Below are 21,792 nucleotides of genomic sequence, written 5' to 3' on the forward strand. Positions count from 1 at the left end.
CAGACACCTCAATAACTGAGCGCACGATGCAGAAAGACAAAACCAAAGAGGAAAAAGTCTTTTAAATTCACTTTCCTCAGTACTTTGCTATGCTTTCTGGGTGTCCAGGCACCCAAGAGCTGGAAGAAGAAGAAGGGTGAGGCTACTTGCTACTAACAAGAAGGTTTTGCAGATGTAAGAGATCAGCCCAAAATACGTGGCGAAGCCCAGCAACATGGACAGCCCCTGTGGCACATTGCCTGAGCAGGTGAGGCGGTAACAGGAGAGAAACGTCTCAGAACGCTGCCTTGGCGCTACTTTGCTGCAATGATCAGAAGCTGGAACCAGTTTAGGACAGCAGCTGGCTGCACTGGTACGCTACGAGTCAGGACGTCGTGGTAGGAAGCGCCTGCTAAGAGGGATTCAACAAATTACCTGAGGGAGGGCTGCTGCGGGCTTAGCACCTGGGCTGGAGCCTCACGGAGTCAGCTGGCTGACGGGACACACGACTGACACATGCACTTTACTGTAGTGCTATGGGCTCCGAAGAGTTAAACACATCATAATGTGGCTGTGAAATGATTCCCATTAAACTAACTCATCCTTTGGAGAAATGAAGAAAAGAGAAGCCATAATGGAGATCTAAATTAATAAAATAAGCCTGGCCATCTGGCACCATCTCCCTCCGGATCTTCCCGCAGTCCTGCCCTCTCTGTACCCCTTGCCTTCCCATCTGACAGTCATTAAGAGCATGAAGCACATCTAGCCACTGTACACATCCTTGGTGTTGTTTTAATTAAAGCACCAGCAAATTGTAACAAATGATAAAAACTTAAATTCTGATCATTTCCGTATGATAAAGGCTTCTCAGCGTGGTAAATAAAGCTCGCTCTTTTTCCATTTCTTTTCATCATATTCCCTCATTACTACTACACTGTACATGAGACCTTAATTAAAGGACACACATATCTTATTAGATGGCTTCATGTATAAAACAGCACTGTACATAAAGCGAGGTGCCCATCCTGGACTGCCATCTCATTACACAGCACTCTAATAGCTACGATGTCCCTATTTAAAATTTATTTTATGCAAGATTTTATGCTGTGATGGTTTCCCAAAATAAATCTTTCCTAGGATGCTCTTGTTTCGGTCCTAGGAAAGGAATAATAGAAGTCAGCAGGCAGCCTTCCTCCACTTTATCCAAACACATTGCCCCCACCGGTGCAGTTGAGAAAAGGGGTCTTCAAAAATGTGACAACAGTTCTGTCCCTGCTTTCAAGGATTTCACCAAAAGCAGCAGTAACCTTATGGCTTAAGGAAAATTTGTTGATGATGATGTTGTGACTTTGATCTCTTTCTGAATCTATCGTAGAAACTAAAAAAAAGGCACAGGGGATGCTTCAGTGCTTAGCTTATTAGGTGGAGATACTTTAACCCAATTCCCAGCCTAGTAACTAAATTTCAGCTGATTTGTGCTCCTAATCTTTTCCTAGAATGCATCTTGCTAATTCTGACCCTAAAACTTTGCCCTGATTTCATATATTATTTCTACCAACTCCCTTCCGCCCCCTCTCCTTTAATTACAGTCCTTTCACTTCCACTTCTGGGATGTAAAAATGTTCTCATTTCACCCAAAGCGTACAATGTTGAGTAAAAAGGTATTCATCGGTATGGGAGGAAGAAGGCATGTTCAGTGTTCCTCCACAGTGGTCACAACACATACAATATCATGATTAAAATCTATGTGTGATCCTCCTCTCTGTCCCTCCTTGGTAGCTCATTCTAGTGCAATCCCAAAACAAGATTCTTCTCCCGCCCCTCAACAGCTACAGGTTTCCTTCCACTCTTCTGCCGTCTCCTTAGCTTCCTCTGTGAACCAGCCAAAGGCTGAACCACCTCCCCACTCCCGCAGGACCTGGGAATTACTGGTACCACCTTTTTCATGCCATTTTTTCCCTTCCCAGAGAAGCCGGTGTCTCATGGTGTTGTACCTCTGCTGAGCCTTGCTCATCTTGGCTGAGGAGGTAGGGACGCGTTTCTGGAACACTACAGATGCTGTTGGCAGGAGCGATGTCATGGCTAGCCCAAACTGAGCTGAGTTTGTGTTGTTAAATACTAATTTTGCCCATCTCTGCAACTCACCATCTGTCTCACAGGTCCTGACAATGACCCTTCTTCAGTCCAAGTGACTGGTCACCATCCTCCACAGCACCCGTCAGGGCCTGCTACCACTCTGCTCCCCATCCCTACCTTAACATGCTTCCCACTGCCTCCCACTCCTGCAGGTCCCTCAGCAGCTCTCATGTCATCTGGGCACACCGGCTGTGGGATCGCTAAAAGCCCCTCTGCGGAGCATGTTACTTAACCAAAAAGGACTGGCTTCCCTCCTCTTCCCCTGAAGGTTTCTGTTTATATAGATAGTAACAGAGAAGTTTCTAATACAAACACTTTAAAAAAAAAAAAAAGGTCCAAATCTCTGTCATACTTTCTCCCAAGTAATAAATAGTTTATGTAATCAGTCTAGAGGGAGCTTCTGGGAAGCTGGAGGGTCTCTCTCATCAGCTAACTTCAAAAGGGACAAGAGTTTTAATTGCACTTCACTGTCAGAAAACAAACCGACAGCCCAGTGTCTGACTCAAGTAGGAGACAGTCTCTTCACATGGAGATATAAAGATCTATTATTAGTACAAAAAAACCCACCCCAAAAATCTTATGAATGTTTAAACTTATATCTTTTGTGCTGAAGTGCTGTGACAAAGCAACTCCACAGCACAGAACACTTCTTCAAGAGACAGATAACAAAGACAGGGTGTGCTGAATGCCATGGCGGGGGCACTGGGGCCAGGAACCGAGGGGCTATGAACTCCGGAGAACTATCTTAGGTGACCTTAGGACTCCTGCAAAGGGTCTGCTTGAAACTCTAAGATCACTTGTGCTTCCCATTTTCCCAGAATTAATGTACATCGTTTTAGCATCAAACAGCTATAAAACATAATTTAAAACGGTATTTGTCCACCCTCAGAAGTGTCCTTCTAGTGAGACTGCCATTTTTCCAATTAGTAGGGGACTGAGACCAGCAATACATTGCACATAACCTACCAAGTGGCTAGCAGTTGCCAACTTTTATTTCTTATCACCGTGTGGTAAAGTCTGAAAACAAGACTTGCCACCAATCACTTGAACAAAGAGTGAAGTGTAGTTGATACGTTTTTCCTAACCCTGGCTTACTAGCTAGTTCAAGTGTCCAGAACATTCTCACCAACATGTAAGAAGTACGTGTATTTTGGGGTTAAATGAATTGTTTAAGGCCACATACCAAATCAGCAAACCATACATAATAGGTAACAATTATAAAACAGGATTCTAATGTATAATTAATTTATATGGTACTTTGATTTGAAATGGTAAGCAATAAATTATATATATATATATATGAGAGATTAGAAATGAGTAGGGAAGTATGTATAAGGACATATGTGCATATAATCACAAGTATTACTTGCTATATTGCTATTGACCTATAATTCAACTGTTGACATTGTTAAATATATTTATGATGTAGTTATTATAAGTTATTAAAGTAGTAAATAAATTAGAACTCAAAGCTACACTGTGCCATCTCTAGCTTCCCATTTCAACTGTAATCAATAGTATATGACAGAATTACATGCGGCCTAATCTTTCAAGTGATTTCATTTATAAAAGCATTGGAGGCACCACATCAGATGTGCTGCACGTCTTTTGTACACAAACTGATTACATTTTTCCTTCTTTGTTCTGCAGGAAGTGTCAGAAATATGGCATGATGCTTGCTTACTCTTGCAAAAAAGTGTCCTTTGCCATACTAATAAGGACAAATGCCAAACTGCATTGACATTACATGTGTTATACTATTACCTAGGGAAATGCAAGCAGTAACTGAATAGTAAATGGATATTGATTTACAACCCCAGGTGAAATTAAAACAGTCATTCTCAGCATGGCTGGGTTGGGCTTTTTTAGCCTTCTTCAATAAACAAGAAAAGGTTTGCAAATTCTTTGTGGCAACAGTCAAAATAAAATACGCCATTTACACTTAAATTATATTTATACTACCCAAGAATATATAGTAATTGACATGAAGAAGGTGAAGGGGCAAATGAAAAAGGATTTTTATCAGGGAGATGGCAAGCATTAACACTAGCAAATGCAAACGCAAAACGATGCTCGAAACCTATGCTTAATTTGAGTTTTAGACTCCTTTCTCAATATATTAACAAAACATCAAAAAATCACTAAAATTTACACAGAAATCCAAGCATGATGTCATTAACAGTATGCAATATCACTCTTCCTCCTTATTTGTAATGAAATGTGTGCGTACCAAATCCTCAGGGTCAGTACTGGCTGTGGATATAGCTCTCTGAAACATCAATAAAGGAATAGCAATTCCTTTTCCTAGTGGGAATTACCTTATTACGGCTAACATAGGTTGGAGAACAAATGCTGCGAGTAACAATAGGGGAAATATTATGAATCTGATAGCTAGGGGAAAAAAAACATAGTAAATAATTTCTGAGCCAACAAGAAATGATTCTATTTTAGGTTCAACACTCAACATTGTAGGAAAAAAAACCCTTAAATTACATGATCTGAGAAATATTCATTTAAAATTAAGTGGAAGGGTAAACAGAATGGAGGTTTTAATATTCCAAATGTCAAATACTGATTAGCTTTTTAAGTCAGGTGTATTGAACAACAGCTAAAATTATCAGAAATCTTAATTCCAAACAACCCAGAAAAAAGAGCAGCTGGCCTACTTCTTCTAACACTTCCAGCAAGTGTATTAGGAACAAAGAAAAAGAGGAGAGAGGGGGAAAGGGGAAAAAAGAAAAAAGGGAAAAAAGAAGGAAAAAAAAAAAAGAGAGAGAAAGATCTGATCAGTGAAAAATATTTCCTTAGGGGTCAACGATGTGAAACTGAAATAATAACTGTGGCACGTCATGCTGAAGCAGACCCTCAAAGAGTAACGATTCACAGCTGTGTAAGAAATTCACAGCTATATAAAAAATAGAACAACACAGAAAGAAGTGGAATTTGTAGCTGTAAGGTTCCCACACATTAATGGCACATCTCTCTCTCCTGTAAAAAAATTTGTTTTCTTTGGATTTTGTGATCTTTCCATATTTTTTCAAGTTTTCCAGGTGTACAATAGCATGTTCACAGCTACTCCTCATTGCAAACATATGCATAGCGTTTGGGCAGATCCACTGTACAGCACACGCATAGAAAGTCTAAGACAGTGTCACTTAAAAATTCTGGGAAGGGCTGGGGGCACTGTATGGGCTCTATACAGCACATGTACACCTACCTTTTACAGGAAGTCTTACCCAAATATCTACGCAGCCTCGCTATATAAGAATAGGAGAGAAACATTAAGATTTCCTTCAAAACCAACATGTTCCAAGACGAGTGGAAAATGTCATCTCATCTCTAAATTCATAAAGTAAGAAAGTTTAATTAAAAATATTTTCAGGCAAATGAGAATGGCAGTCACAGCTTGATTAAAGAAAGTGACTTGCGCGTATGTGTTGATGCATGCAGAAACTGCGTCTACATACACACCCCCACACAAATTTGCCTCCAAAGGAAAATGAAGCATCTCTGCAAATTCAAAGTAAGTTTACATCCAGACAGATCCTCTCTGGAAGGGACATGAAAGCTTAATTCTCATCATTTACTCCTCTGCCCAAAAATCAGAGATCCATAATACATTTTCTGATGCTCACTAAAAGTAATGTCCAAAGCGTCAAAAATGTGGGAGAAAAAAAAATCCATTATACTTCTCACTGCATATATTCAACATGGGCAGTTTCCAGACTTTTTGGACAAATAGATCCCTTCAGTTGCAATATTTCTCCTACATCTACCTTATCATCAACCCTGTAATTCATGACTTCATTAATTAATTCATTTAAAACCACAAAAAGCAATACAATTCTATGGATCAGTTGTCAGAAAACACTGCTCTACATCGCAAATATTGAAAACGCTAGCACAAGGGACTGTATTTTGAACCCTGAGGATTAACATATATCTCAATTACTTGAAAAGAAACTTTTCCCCATGACAGTAAGAAGTGTATAATTAATACAAATTCAGAATTATATAGTAAGTGTATAATTAATTCACTGGCCAACTCTCCTGACACAGACTGTCATTTTTCAGGGCAGGCTTCTTTTTAATTATAATATAAAGTACTGTGCACAGGGAAAACTCTAAGTTTACCTCATAGGGACAATTTCTGAACTTGCTGTTAGCTGCAGGAGATGGAATCTACACTTAAAGTTCTGTAAAAATATCAATTCAGTGCTCAATAGTAATTTGCAAAAATGAACATATTGTATAAAACCCTGGTGACCCCTATACCTTGAATCCTGTGGGCTCTTCAAGCTTCCTCATCTAAAAATGGAGATAAAACTGAAAAGAAAGGTATGAAGAAAGTCAGTAATGACCAAAGATGGGCCTTTAGCCTGACCCAGTATGGCCCCGCTTGCTGTTGCTTATAGAAAACACACACACTACCAGGAGTCAAAATTCCAGACAAACACTTATCATTAAACTTATCCATATTTTAAACCAATTAATCTACCTAGTCATTCATATCCTGCCTTATAGGCTATTTCAAAGTTAACTACAGTCTTTGGCATATCAAGCAAGAGAACCAAGAGGAGAAATACACCATTTCTGTGCTTCCCAAGGTTTTGAAGCATTCAAAAGAATTACAAAAAACATTGCCTGTGCTGAAAGCACGTGTAGTGACATACACTACCTATTATTTATTTTTACTTAACACAGAGAAAGAGGTAAAACAAACAAAAAGCAGGAAAGAAAGGCAGAAGCAGTATTAAGAAATGCAGAAAGTCAGGAGCTCTAATTGTCCTCTCTTCTATGCCAGTGCAGATCAGAAGTGCTGTCGCTCAGTGTTTCAACAAAATTACATTCGGCATGGAATAAAAGAGAATTCAAATAGGTGACTGAAAAATGCCTGACTGAGCTAAACCTGAGCTCCTGTCCTGTAAATTAAGTAGCTTCCCTCTGCAGTCTAACAAGAAACTGTGGACGTTTAAGCCCTTTACAGGATGAGGTGGTCGAGCTGGAAATGCCATTAACATGTAAACCTGTCATGCTCCTTTTGGTTCTCCGAATCCTGGTGAGCTGAAAACATCATATGAAATGACAACAATACTGAAGACTCCTGTTTCTAAATGTCCACATAAGTAAAAGAAAATCTGTGTTCAAAACATTTGGAAAAGCATTTCAAATTATTTCTTAGTCATGTGAATTTTATATCCTTTCTTATTGGTAGTATTTTCATGACAGCAACTCTTCTGAGATCCACTTCAAGGACAACAGAATCTCTACATCAAAGATCTCATAAATTCTTTCCAAGGAAATACCTTTCTTGCTACATGTATATTAAGAACCAACAGATACGTAACCAATGTATGTTATATGCAACAAGAAATACAATGAACTTTGTATAATTGATCCAGAATTATTCAGAAGTGACTGACTATGCTTTTAGGATTTTAGTCATAGCACCTTACAATTAGCAAGCAGATACTTAATTGCTTGATCTGTTTCATTTCTGGAACTTGAGGGCGAGGCAAGCGAGGACGTAGATGAAGGTCCATCCGGGGGGTCGCCTAGGGTGAGGCAGTCAGCCCCACGCATTACGACTGCCGCTGCTAAGAAAAAAAGGAGGGTAATTGTCATAGGCGATTCCCTTCTGAGGGGAACAGAGGGCCCGATATGCCGACCGGACCCGTCCCACAGGGAAGTCTGCTGCCTCCCTGGGGCCCGGGTCAGAGACATCACTAGGAAGCTCCCTGGTTTAGTACGGCCTTCTGATTACTACCCGCTGCTGGTTATACAGGCTGGCAGTGATGAGGTTGTGGAGAGAAGTCCTGCAGCGATCAAAAGGGACTTCAGGGCACTGGGGCGACTGGTTCAAGGATCGGGAGCACAGGTAGTGTTTTCCTCTATCCCTGCAGTGGCAGGGAAGGATACCGAAAGGAGCAGGAAAACACACCTGATCAACGCGTGGCTCAGGGGCTGGTGCCGTCGGAGGAATTTTGGCTTTTTTGATCATGGGGAGGTTTACATGGCACCGGGCCTGCTGGTGACAGACGGAGTCCAGCTGTCTCACAAGGGAAAAAGGATCATGGCTCATGAATTGGCAGGGCTCATTGAGAGGGCTTTAAACTAGGTTCGAAGGGGGAAGGGGATAAAACCAGGCTCGCTAGAGATGAGCCGAGGGGTGGCGTGCCGATGCCGGGGGCGAAATCGATAGCCCAGCTCAAGTGCATATACACCAATGCACGCAGCATGGGCGGCAAGCAGGAGGAGCTGGAAGCCATTGTGCAGCGGGAGAGATATGACTTAGTCGCCCTCACAGAAACATGGTGGGGTGACTCTCACGACTGGAGTGCTGCAATGGATGGCTACAGACTCTTCAGAAGGGACAGGCGAGGAAGGAGAGGCGGTGGGGTGGCCCTGTATGTTAGGGAGTGTTTTGATTGTATAGAGCTCAACGATTGTGATGATGGTACAGTTGAGTGTCTATGGGTAAGGATGAGGGGGAAGGCCAACGAGGCAGATATCCTGCTGGGAGTCTGTTATAGACCACCCAACCAGGATGAAGGGGCGGATGAAGCGTTCTATAAGCGGCTGGCACAAGTCTCTCAATCGCTAGCCCTTGTTCTCGTGGGGGACTTCAACTTCCCGGATGTCTGCTGGAAATACAACACGGCAGAGAGGAAGCAGTCTAGGAGGTTCCTGGAGTGTGTGGAAGACAACTTCCTGACACAGCTGGTAAGTGAGCCTACCAGGGGAGGTGCCTCGCTCGACCTGCTGTTTACCAACAGAGAAGGACTGGTGGGAGATGTGGTGGTCGGAGGCCGTCTTGGGCTTAGCGACCATGAAATGATAGAATTCTCGCTTCTTGGTGAAGTAAGGAGGGGGGGCAGCAAAACTGCAACCATGGACTTCCGGAGGGCGGACTTTGGCCTGTTCAGGACGCTGGTTGAGAGAGTCCCGTGGGAGACGGTCCTGAAGGGCAAAGGGGTCCAGGAAGGCTGGACGATCTTCAAGAAGGAAGTCTTAAAGGCGCAGGAGCAGGCTGTCCCTGTACGCCGTAAGAAGAATGGGCGGGGAAGACAACCGGCCTGGCTGAACGGGGAGCTCTTGCTGGGACTCAGGAAAAAAAGGAGAGTTTACCGCTTGTGGAAGAAGGGGCAGGCGACTCAAGAAGAGTACAGGGATCTCGTTAGGTCGTGCAGAGAGGAAATGAGAAAGGCAAAAGCCCAGCTAGAACGCAATCTGGCCGCTGTCGTTAAAGACAACAAAAAAAGTTTTTACAGATATATTAATGACAAGAAGAGAGCCAAGGAGAATCTCCATCCTTTATTGGATGCGAGGGGGAACATTGTCACCGAGGATGAGGAAAAGGCTGAGGTACTCAATGCCTTCTTTGCCTCAGTCTTTAACAGGCAGACCAGTTATCCTCAGGGTACTCGGCCCCCCGAGCTGGAAGACGGGGACGGCGAGCAGGATGAACCCCCCGTAATCCAGGAGGAAGCAGTCAATGACCTGCTATGCCACCTGGACACTCACAAGTCTATGGGGCCGGATGGGATCCACCCGAGAGTGCTGAGGGAGCTGGCGGAGGTGCTCGCCAAGCCGCTCTCCATCATTTATCAGCAGTCCTGGTTAACGGGGGAGGTTCCGGAAGACTGGAGGCTTGCCAATGTGACGCCCATCCACAAGAAGGGCCGGAAGGAGGATCCGGGGAACTACAGGCCTGTCAGCCTGACCTCGGTGCCGGGGAAGATTATGGAGCGGCTCATCTTGAGGGCGCTCACAAGGCATGAGCGGGACAACCAGGGGATCCGGCCTAGCCAGCACGGGTTCATGAGAGGCAGGTCCTGCTTGACCAACCTGATCTCCTTCTATGACCAGGTGACCCGCCTAGTGGATGAGGGAAAGGCTGTGGATGTGGTCTACCTGGACTTCAGCAAGGCCTTTGACACTGTCTCCCACAGCATTCTCCTCGAGAAGCTGGCGGCTCACGGCTTAGACAGGTGGACTCTGCGCTGGGTCAAAAACTGGCTGGACGGCCGGGCCCAGAGAGTTGTGGTGAATGGAGTTACATCCAGTTGGTGGCCGGTCACAAGCGGTGTTCCCCAGGGCTCAGTACTGGGGCCGGTCTTGTTTAATATCTTTATTGATGATCTGGATGAGGGGATTGAGTGCACCCTCAGTAAGTTTGCAGACGACACCAAGTTGGGTGGGAGTGTTGATCTGCTCGAGGGTAGGAAGGCTCTGCAGAGGGACCTGGACAGGCTGGATGGATGGGCCCAGGCCAACTGTATGAGGTTCAACAAGGCCAAGTGCCGGGTCCTGCACTTCGGCCACAACAACCCCATGCAGCGCTACAGGCTTGGGGAAGAGTGGCTGGAAAGCTGCCTGGCGGAAAAGGACCTGGGGGTGCTGGTCGACAGCCGGCTGAACATGAGCCGGCAGTGTGCCCAGGCGGCCAAGAAGGCCAATGGCATCCTGGCCTGTATCAGAAATAGTGTGGCCAGTAGGAGTAGGGAAGTGATCGTGCCCCTGTACTCGGCACTGGTGAGGCCACACCTCGAATACTGTGTTCAGTTTTGGGCCCCTCACTACAAGAAGGACGTTGAGGTGCTGGAGCGTGTCCAGAGAAGGGCAACGAGGCTGGTGAGGGGTCTGGAGCACAAGTCTTATGAGGAGCGGCTGAGGGAACTGGGGTTGTTTAGCCTGGAGAAAAGGAGGCTGAGGGGAGACCTCATCGCTCTCTACAACTACCTGAAAGGAAGTTGTAGCGAGGTGGGTGTTGGTCTTTTCTCCGAAGTAACAAGCGATAGGACGAGAGGAAATGGCCTCAAGTTGCGGCAGGGGAGGTTTAGATTGGATGTAAGGAAAAATTTCTTTACTGAAAGAGTGGTGAGGCATTGGAACAGGCTGCCCAGGGAGGTGGTGGAGTCCCCATCCCTGGAGGTATTTAAAAGACGTGTAGATGAGGCGCTTAGGGACATGGTTTAGTGGGCCTGGTGGTGTTGGGTTGACGGTTGGACTCGATGATCTTAGAGGTCTCTTCCAACCTCAATGATTCTATGATTCTATGATTTCTTAAGTTAAACTTGTCCATATCATAGTATTTTCTCCAAACCTTTCGCAAGTTAAAGGAACTCAGAGAAATTATAACTGCTCCCAATTTTCCATGCTGACAAAGTCACTGAAGTTTACTACAAATTAAGATGTAAAAAGAGACTTTATAGTTCTGAGAACGATGCAGTCAGTCATGTTGCTCTGCACTAACATTACGATAATTTTGAATCCCCTATGAACAGTAGAGCAATGCATTCCAAACCATTTCTGCCTTCGAGACTGACAATACTAGCTTTGTGTTCAGCATCTGAACACCAAGAGCAACATTTTCCAGTTGGATTTTAGCCACATTATCTCCCCTAAAATTGAAGTCACACATCTAAAATTTCACAAGACGCTTTGAAAAGTACCCACATCTTCAATGACCTTTGCTTCAAGAAAGACTAATAAAGATGTAAACTGTACCAAAAAAATCATGTGACTATGATGCACATGTGAAACTTATGCTGAAGCATACGTCCTCTTAATCTAGTGCAGAGCTCTTCACCCTGGTTTTATACCAGTTTGGGACACCAGTGGAGTTACACTACCTTTTCTTGGTCTTAATGTTCTGTCCTTGCTCACACCACAAGGACACTTCCCTGGCATCAGAGTAGCACGTTAATATGAAATCCCAGTAATACAGAAACCACCACCGGCAAATATTTCAGGTCACTATTTTGATGCAGAACTGGTTACTTCACTGCTATGCAAAAAGCCATTAGCAGAAAACGCTGTTCTATTATTTTTCCATGTATGTCCATACATTATAGCTAAATTACATTATAAGATATTACAGAAATTAGTATCATTAGCAATTAGTTCATTGGTGGTCCAAGAAGTAGAAGACAGCACCCTAGATAAAAGAGTAGAGGCAGAAACTTCTCCCCCTTACTGATTTAATTTGAGCAGATTTCCACTCTGCTAAGATGCTACTGATATTGCCTGGGCAGCTGCAGATTAGCTGAGAACATACTCGATCAGCAAAGACCCAAACAACTGGGAAGAATGACTATCTCTGGTGAGACACAGAGCAGCTAAGGGAGCATTACACAAACAGAAAATCAGCATCAGATTCAGGCACAGCTAGAGCAACTGAAAAGGTTTCTATTAAACAACATCCTTTTCCCCCAACTATTTTTTAATGTAGCAACTCTTAGGCATAATACCTCACTGGCCATGACTTGCAGCAGTAATGCTGTTCTCTTGGTCTCCTCATTTTTCAGTGTTATTCTTAGTTTACACAGAGATATTTTTGACCTGTCATGCAACCCTTACTGAATCAGTTTCCCACAGTGAGGTGTACTGAAAGACTCTGAAATGAGAATCCTTGCCATGTCATTTAAGAGACACTGAACAGAAGTACCATCTTTTTTTCATCCCTTGTTCTAACCTACTTTCCAGGCAGAATTGCAAGGTATGAAAATCCTTTACGTGTGTGCATGTGGCTTTTACCCTGCCACCAGTCAGCCACAGTCTGTGCCCTGCCAGATACATCTTTCGAGAGAACAGTCAGCCCGATGTCACAGGAGCAAAATTATCTATTTATCCTGATACTGTGTCAAATGTAAGCAGTATCCACCCTAACTTTTACCTATTTGACACAGTTTTAGCGCACCAAAGGCTGAATCCAAGGCAGATTGTGACAAAAGGGATCTGTACAAATTATTCTTACAGGACCCTTGAAATGTAATAGGATCTTCTCTTCGGGGATACTTTTCTGTAGCTCTGATTTCATATTTTTTTCCTGCTGTAAATGCATTTCAAAAATTAAAAATGAGGAAGTACAACATGTCTGCAAGTCATAGATAACTTTGATGCTGCAAATAGGAGACATTTCTCCCCATGTAAGTAACAGAACCTCACTTGTAGACAGTACCTGTAAAGATGGAAGAGTGAGATATAGATGACACACCTTTTAAACTTTTGTTCCTACTGCTGGAATATTAGGGCATTTGCCCACAATGAATTAGACTGAGACATCCAAATTAATCTGATCTACGCTACCATAAATTCACCAAATGGGTGTTTTAATTATTATTGCAGCCTCCCTTCTTACTTTACTTCTGCTTCACAGTGTCAAGACTATATATTTCATTTTCTCACTAAACAGGAGTCAAACTGTAGCCAGATGCACTGTTTGGGTACAGCCAAGTTAAGAGGTTGTCCTTTAGGTGGCCATCACTGTAGGGTCTCCCCTCACCCTTATCAGGATCTCCTTCAGCCTTACTGGTACAACGGCATCCATGCTCACTCCCTAACCCAGTTCTGTCAAAATGTTTTGGTTGAGTTTAAGAACTGACTATTAAAAGTGTTTAAGCTAACCTAGATCATTTTGACAGAACCAGGCTGGTGAACAACTACGTGTGCTGTTATGCTGGCAGAGCTGAGGAGGCAGTAAATTATGAAGACTGGAAAAGAGGAAAAGTAAAATGCAAAGAGAATATGAATCACCTGTGGTCAAACAACGCACCTGGCTGCAATTCAGTAACGCATTAGTTCATGGGCTTTTGCTACACTACTCATCTTTGCCCAAATTTCACTAAACCACTGAAAATAAGTTTCTGTAATTGCCCAGCTTTTTGGAAGTTTCCATGAGAGCACAGGACCCAGTAGGTCATCTGCACTGCTAACAGTGGGTAACAAGTTGAAATTCCATTTTGGCTTTTTTTTTCCAGCTCTGCCTCCATCTCCTGGTTGAAAGTGCAGAGTTTAGGCTTCTGTCTAGTGATGTGTTGAGAATGGTACTTGGCAGGGTGAAGCCCTGATGTGAAAGTCTGCACGCACTTACAAATACACCAAACTTCATGAAGGCTGAATACAAAAGGTCCAAGTCAGGTTATATGTACAATAACTGAACTGAAGCCTCATTTTGTTTGAGCACATTAGCAAGAGTCTTCTGGGAGTGGAACTACTGCCAAATGGCTCTCCCAGTGAGCAGCTGGTTTGGATGAGTAGAGCTTAGGGAAGTTAATACCCACTACTGAAAGGAAGCAAGCAGGATAGGACAGAGCAGAGCTGAGAGAAAGGCCGCTGGGGCGAGCTGCTCTATAGGCCAAGTAGGGGCTGGCTTTCATAACCAAAAGAAAGCAGAGAGCAGGAGAAAAGCCTTTTGTGATGCTCCATGGTGAGCCAGTTGAAAAGCCAGCTCTTTCACCCAGCATGCTCCCCTCACCTGTTTCATTCCTGCTACTCGTACATAGCTCTGGAATTGGAGGCAAGAGCTGGAAAACAAAAAAATACAATCCAAAAATACATTTTTTCCACATTAAAAATAAAATACTGAAGCCATTGGAGTAGTAAACCATGGAAACATTCTCCTCATAAAATTCTACCACTTTCATTAAGCCCAGAGAGACCTCCTCTCTGTAAGCGAACTCTTACAGTCCTGTATAAAAGCTTTAAGTGATTATGCTGAGAAAGATTTGGCCCATAAAGGTAACCATGGAGAAGAAAAGATGGGGTCAAGCCTATAAAAACCCATAAAGACTAGACTTCATCACATAAGGAAGAAATACTCCTTGAAGACTAGGACCGGTATGTGCAGCCAGGCAGGATATGCACCTGCCACAGCTTTGCTGAGTTCAACAGGGCTTGTTGAAAGGAGATGCTGGCCTTTGTCTCACTGGCAGTGTAGGGAATAAAAAGAACTTTTTAAAGAACATGAATCACCTTACCACTTCTGGAAGCACCTTCTTCGCAAGATCATGAATGGCTTTGATCACAATACATAGAGATGACAGGAGGAATATGACACCCAAGATAACACAAGCTCTGGGAAAAAAAAAGAGAAAAAAAGAAATGTTAAGAACATATTTGGAGTTGTCAACTCTCCCACTGCTGAAGGATAACACACAACAGAATATTAATAATAAAAACTTAAGGAGCTAAAGATAGAGACTTGAATTAAAGAAGAGAATGAAAATAAACGTCCAATTCCTCTCCAGTTCTTAAAACCTGGATTATATGTGAGAAGACAGGGCAGACCAGATGATGTTTCAGAGCAAGAGAGAAAGACATGTCTCTTCTGCTCCTGATGATTTATCAGAGAGTCCTCTAGAGGTCTGTTTCTCTTTGTTTGTTTTGCTAGGATCTTGCATTAGAAATAATCAAGGGAACTTTATTCTCTTTACCAAACCAGGACAGATGTTTGGTAAATCTGGTCAGTAGCATAACAGAACCTGAAACATCTGTTTCCTCCCCAAATCTCCAAGAAAAAAGATTTTAAGTGCAGCTACTAAAAAAAATCAGTAGGTTAGGTGCATCACTTCATAGGCTGTCCAAGGGTGTCTCAATACCTAAATAAGGATCGGAGTCTCATCAGATTAGGTGTTGTGCAGAATTAGACTATCTATTCCTGCCCTGCAGAGCTTAGAATCCAGTCTTATAAAAAGCAAACAAATGGGTTAATGAAAAGAAGATAAAGTAACAGAGAATAATTAAGTTTTGTATAGGACACAGTGTCCTGGTTTCGGCAGGGATAGAGTTAATTTCCTTCCTAGTAGCTGGTACAGTGCTGTGTTTTGGATTTAGCATGAGAACAAAGTTGATAACACACCGATGTTTTAGTTGTTGCTGAGCAGTGCTTACACTAGTCAAGGACTTTTCAGTTTCCCATGCTCTGCCGACTGAGAAGGCTGGAGGTGCACAAGAAGCTGGGAGGGGGCACAGCCAGGACAGCTGACCCCAACTGGCCAAAGGGACATTCCATACCATGGGACGTCATGCTCAGTACAGAAACTGGGGAAAGCTGGCCGGGGGGCCGCTGCTCAGGGACTGGCTGGGCATCGGTCGGCGGGTGGTGAGCAACTGCACTGTGCATCACTTGCTTTGTGTATTATTATTATTATTACATCATTATTATTGTTGTTATTATTATTTTATTTCAACTATTAAACTGTTTTTATCTCAACCCACGAGTTTTTCTCACTTCTACTCTTCCAATTCTCTCCTCCATCCTAACGGGGGCAGGGAGGGGAGGGAGGAGTGAGCGAGTGGCTGTGTGGTACTCAGTTGCCAACTGAGGTTAAACCACAACACACAGGCACAATGAGGTTTACAAGGCACATAATGCATACCCAGAACTTCACAGTAAAAGAGAAAACTCTTGCTTTTGTTCAAACATACAGACCAATACTACTCTGAGATGGAGTTCCTCTTGCTGTGAAATACTTCAGGATATGAAGTATGAAGGATAGGCTTTGACTTCCTCTACACAAACAATAATGGTATTGATATATCCATAACTCCATTTTACTAATAGCTCTTCATATAAAATTCTACTACTATAGATAGATATACAGTAAAAGCAATTTTAACATTTAAAGCATGAAATAGTTAAGAAGTGATACCTATATGTACATTTTTTTCTTCAGAAGTTGTATTCCTTTGTTTGTTATTCATCATTTGGTACCTATCTGTTAGCTCAGTTTACGGATGCTATAATTATTCCAGTAGCATGCTACTATTTTCAACAACTCAGACATCAGGCCATCTGGTGCTTGGCAACACATGTAACGTTCACATCAAGCTCAATCTAGAGACTGCAGTTGAACTGGCATTGCTCTGCTTAGGTCAGAAGACACAGCTGCAGCAGTGGCGCAGGTGAGTAGCTGGTCATTTTATTCCCCAACACAAGCGACACTAAACCACACTGTGGACAAGCCACATAATCCTACAGACAAGTTCTCAGTAAAGGGGCTACCCTTCTACAGAGGAGTACAGATAATGTAGAGGCTAGCATCCTTCCTAGCAACAGAGTGGTATGGTAGATGAGGTACTCGTCTCAGGTAGGCAAAACTCTGCTACACCTATTTTAAGACAGATGTTTAACTCCTTTGTAGTAAATTGCAACACAGCCCTCATTCTTGTTGAACATAACCTGTTGTAAAAAGTAGGCAGAAAAGGCTTGAGACAGTCTGATTACCCTAGAGTCCTTCCCCTAGACTCAAACACAAGAACAAAAAATCTGGCCCATAATCTGTGATAGAGGAAGAAACTGACAGGATGGATTCTCTGCAATACTGCAGCGAGAGGTGATCATTAAATGGTAATACAGATGGGAGGAAGGTTCATATCCCAAGAAGAATGAGTAAAATTGAAAATTAGAGGGCTTTCCATTTTCCATTGCATATTTGCAAGCAGGTCCCTGTTCTGCAATAGATTCTTTTCAGAGATTTGCAGTTTCACTCTATCTGAATGGATCACTGCACAGAGATCTGTCCAGAGCCTCTTCACCTACTTTTGTCAAACTCAGAACTTTTCAGTACCACCTTTATGTATTAATTCTGTAAGATTTAGCACTGCCATAACCTAAGAAGCTTGTACTGCACAATCCTTCACAATAGATTCTGTTGTAATGATTATTTTATTTTTTGGGGGTGAGGTACAGAAACATATACTAAAAGTTCTGCTCATTTACCTGGGACAAATGCAGGCATTAGGTAACTTGAACACAGAACTGGTCCACAAAAGTTGGCTGACTCATCTAAGGTCATTTGCTGAGCCAGTGACAGGTTGACATAAGATACATACATTTCATGCAAGAATATGCTGACATTTCATCTGAAAGCAACACCGGAAGACAAGCTTTTCTATCATTCCCAGCAGGTTTAAACCAGCACAGCCACAAATCTGTGAGTTGGAAGCAGTAGATTAAACTTTCTTGTGCCAATAGATATTGTTGAATGCCAAGGATATGGGAAAGAGAAGACAGCGAAGCATCATTACTTTCCCTTAGCATACCTTCTATTCCTTGCACACATCTTCTGAGGAAGACAGGCAAACATTCCCTAAGGGCTCGCTTGACAGGAGCCTTGCTGGCAGAAGTCTAATGTGTCCAGGGAACCAGCACTTGCCCTGACCACTGGCTGGATTCGGTTCTCATGTATATTGGAGAGTTTGGGGTTATCTCTGTAAACTCTCCAAACACCCAAGCCTAACAGCAAATATTTTGCATCTTTGCCTATGCCAGCAGATCAGTAATGACTTCAGCAATCTTGAGCTGCTTCTCTTATTCCCCAGATCAGTTTTACTGTGTCAAAAGAATTCCCATACACCTACTTAACCAGAAATAGCTAAAAGTAGAAAGAAGAAAGGAAGATGTTCATAACAGTGACAAGGGTATTAATAGCAGACAGAAATGCGGTCTGAGGTTTGAATCAGCACTCAGTTATCATCCTTAGCAAGCCTAGCTTCTCCTTTATATGCTGGCTTTTGGAATCCATAGCCATGCAAAATTCATGAGTAATGGCATAGTACTTTAAGTGCAAAAATACATGTTTCTTGTCTTCTTGAGTGTATCAGTTTATCTGCAAAACCACTAGAACAAAATATTGCATAGTGTCTTCTTTCAATCTCATTTGCCAGAAAAATAATTTCTATCTAGACTGCAAATCATGCAAAATTCAACTACAAATGTACAAAATAAGAAACCTCCAAAAATTAATCTGAAATTTTAACTGCAGTACATAATAAACAAATTGTAATTGGTTGTTGTAACCTTGCTTTATTTTCAAGCCATTAGACGACGAAAACTTTAATACAAGCCTGCTAACAATTACTCAACTGCTTTGTAACTAAATAGTGTCTCCAACTGCACACGACGGGTGTTAGTGCCAGGGCTGTTGGCAAATGCCATTTCATTAATAACATTCAATTAAATTAGATGAGCCAACTGCCATTTCTAAACAAGTTCAAGACAACTCAGAAGTACCCATAAAAATTAATGAAAGAGGAGTTATACAGAAGTGAGGTTGGACTGAAAACCTAGTGAAGATTTTACAGACAACCCTGGCTTGGAATCACCATAGTGTAATAAACACTCCTCAATCTCCAGGTCCCCCATGATCACTGCCAGAAATTCAGACTCTCTGGAGCAACTAGTGGTCCACCTAATGCCCTCATATTCCAGAACATTGGTATCTTCTTGCTAAGACATGAGGGTACTCTCTGTCCAGCGACACCCATGATGAACAGATCTCCACGTATCATATGCCACCAGTACCACTTACACCTCCAGCACCTGTTGAAGATTGTGTACTTATTTTACAGCCATTTCTACGTGAGTTACTATAAGAGCTTCCCACTAAATATCTACTACATTATTAGCGATATAATTGATCTATAATGCAAAATAATTGATCACTACAGGTTTGACAGGCAACAGAAAAGGTCTAATGAAGAATGCATGAATCTGAAATCTCCCTCAGTTCCATGTAATATATTATCATAGAATCATAGAATAGTTTGGGTTGGAAGGGACCTCTAAAGGTCATCTAGTCCAACCCCCCTGCCGTGGGCCCCGTCCAACCTGACCTTGAATGTTTCCAGGGATGGGGCATCCACCACCTCTCTGGGCAATCTGTGCCAGCCTTTCACCACCCTCAGCATAAACAATTTCTTCCTTCTACCTAGTCTAAATCTACCCGCCCTTTAGTTTAAAGCCATTCCCCCTTGGCCTGTCGCAACAGGCCCTGCTAAAAGGTTTGCCACCATCTTTTTGTAAGTCCCCTTTAAGTACTGGTAGGCTGCAAGAAGGTCTCCCCGAAGCCTTCTCTTCTCCAGGCTGAACAACCCCAACTCTCTCAGCCTTTCTTCATAGCAGAGGTGTTCCACCCCCCTCATCATTTTCATGGCCCTCCTCTGGACCCGCTCCAACAGGTCCGTGTCTTTCTTATGCTGAGGGCTCCAGAGCTGCATGCAGTACTCCAGGTGGGGTCTCACCAGAGCAGATTAGAGGGGCAGAATCCCCTCCCTCGACCTGCTGGCCACGCTGCTTTGGATGCAGCCCAGGATACGATTGGCCTTCTGGGCTGCGAGTGCACATTGCTGACTCCTGTCCAGCTTTTCATCCACCAGTCCCCCCAAGTCCTTCTCAGCAGGGCTGCTCTCCATCCCTTCATCCCCCAGCCTGTAGGGGTACTGGGGGTTGCCCCAACCCAGGGGCAGGACCTTGCACTTGGCCTTGTTGAACCTCATGAGGTTCACACGGGCCCACTTCTCCAGCTTGTCCAGGTCCCTCTGGATGGCATCCCATCCCTCTGGCGTGTCGACCGTACCACTCAGCTTGGTGTCATCTGCAAACTTGCTGAAGGTGCACTCGATCCTGCTGTCTATGTCATTGAAGAAGATATTAAACAGTCCAGTCCCAATACGGACCCCTGTGGGATGCCACTCATCACCAATCTCCATGTGGACATTGAGCCATTGACCACTACCCTCTGGATGCAACCATCTAACCAATTCCTCACCCACCGGACAGTCCACCCATCAAATCCATACCTCTCTAGTATACAGAGTTTTTTACGTATTACTTCTAAAAAGAAAGAGGAACAGAGACAATTTAGTCAAAACATTTTAAAATGTAATGGAAAACCATGATTTGATTTTCAGAAACAATAAGCTTTCTGGAATCTTTCATAATGCAGTATAGTTTAAAGAATAATAGACTAATTCAGAAAGGACAAGGTGAGGGCATCTCTCTGATATCCAGGCAATAATCAACTTTAAGATGAACTAAAGCTCAAACTTCCAAAGGTTTTTTTCTTAGAGCAATGGCACTTGGAATGCAAGAGTAATTAAAACTATATCATTAAGTTGTTGGTAAAGAGGATTTAATATTACAATTTTAACAGTGAAACCACCAAGTCTTCTTTAGTTTGCTGTAGGTCTTGGTAGCAGATCACAATCTGCCAAATATACTTCTTGATGTGTTTTTGATGCAGTACTTCTATCTGAAAATCCAGAACTCATTGTATTAAAAAATGAACTCATCAATTTTGTCAACTTTTCAGTATAACTTTGTCACAGATTAAACCTACTGTTACATCAGTTGTACTGCAGCCTCAGGCATTGAGAATGAAATTATTTGGACTTTCAAAACTGCCAAAGACTTTATACAGCTTTTGAGCCCCAGTTACTGCTAGTTTACTTCTAGTGAAATTCAGAAACACAATTATGTCTAAATCCTAAAAACTAAACTCGTGTCTCCAATCTAAAGCTTGGTTCTGGGTGTGCTACAACCTGGCAATTTCCAAAAGACATTCTTGTGAAAGCAGTACTACAACCCGTATACAACCCATTTATATTTATACAACCCTATAAATATCCATTTTGTATCACACCAGTCCTGGATATTTGCACTCACACCCATCAAAATGAGATCAGTGTAACTGTATTACATGACATACATCTGCCACCTCATCTTTTCCGTAACGCATTCCCTGTACGGAGCTCTAATAGACACAACTCTTCATTTTGATGACAAATTCTCACAACTCATAAGGAAACCAGAAAAGGAAATCTATCACTGTAGGCACCTGATAGTCTTTCCCTTAATCAAAAATTTGTTACTTTGCATAAGTTAATGGCTTTTAAGCAAGCAGCTACGAAAAGTACTGAGATTCAGGGGGTTCCATCTCCACAAACTGTCAATTTTCAAGCTGCTATTAGTAAGTTAACATTTTTTTCCTCTTTTTATCACAAAATTAATTTCCTAAGGAGAAAAAGTCCAACTATTCAATTCATTTGCATTTAGCAGACACAGCAAAACAGCCTTCTAATTCATGGATTTATCCTTAATTCTGCCTTATA

General features: G+C 42.7%; 1 protein-coding gene across 1 annotated transcript in view; it reads right to left on the bottom strand.

The window, feature by feature from the left end:
- Positions 1–21,792, bottom strand: part of TMEM163 (transmembrane protein 163) — a 113,281-nt gene that overhangs the window by 9,955 nt on the left and 81,534 nt on the right. The window contains exon 5 of the mRNA XM_076343073.1: positions 14,877–14,973. Coding sequence (XP_076199188.1) covers positions 14,877–14,973 — 97 coding nt within the window. The remainder of the gene's footprint in view (positions 1–14,876; positions 14,974–21,792) is intronic.

Source organism: Aptenodytes patagonicus, chromosome 6 (genome assembly GCF_965638725.1).
Source record: "Aptenodytes patagonicus chromosome 6, bAptPat1.pri.cur, whole genome shotgun sequence".
NCBI lineage: Eukaryota > Metazoa > Chordata > Aves > Sphenisciformes > Spheniscidae > Aptenodytes > Aptenodytes patagonicus.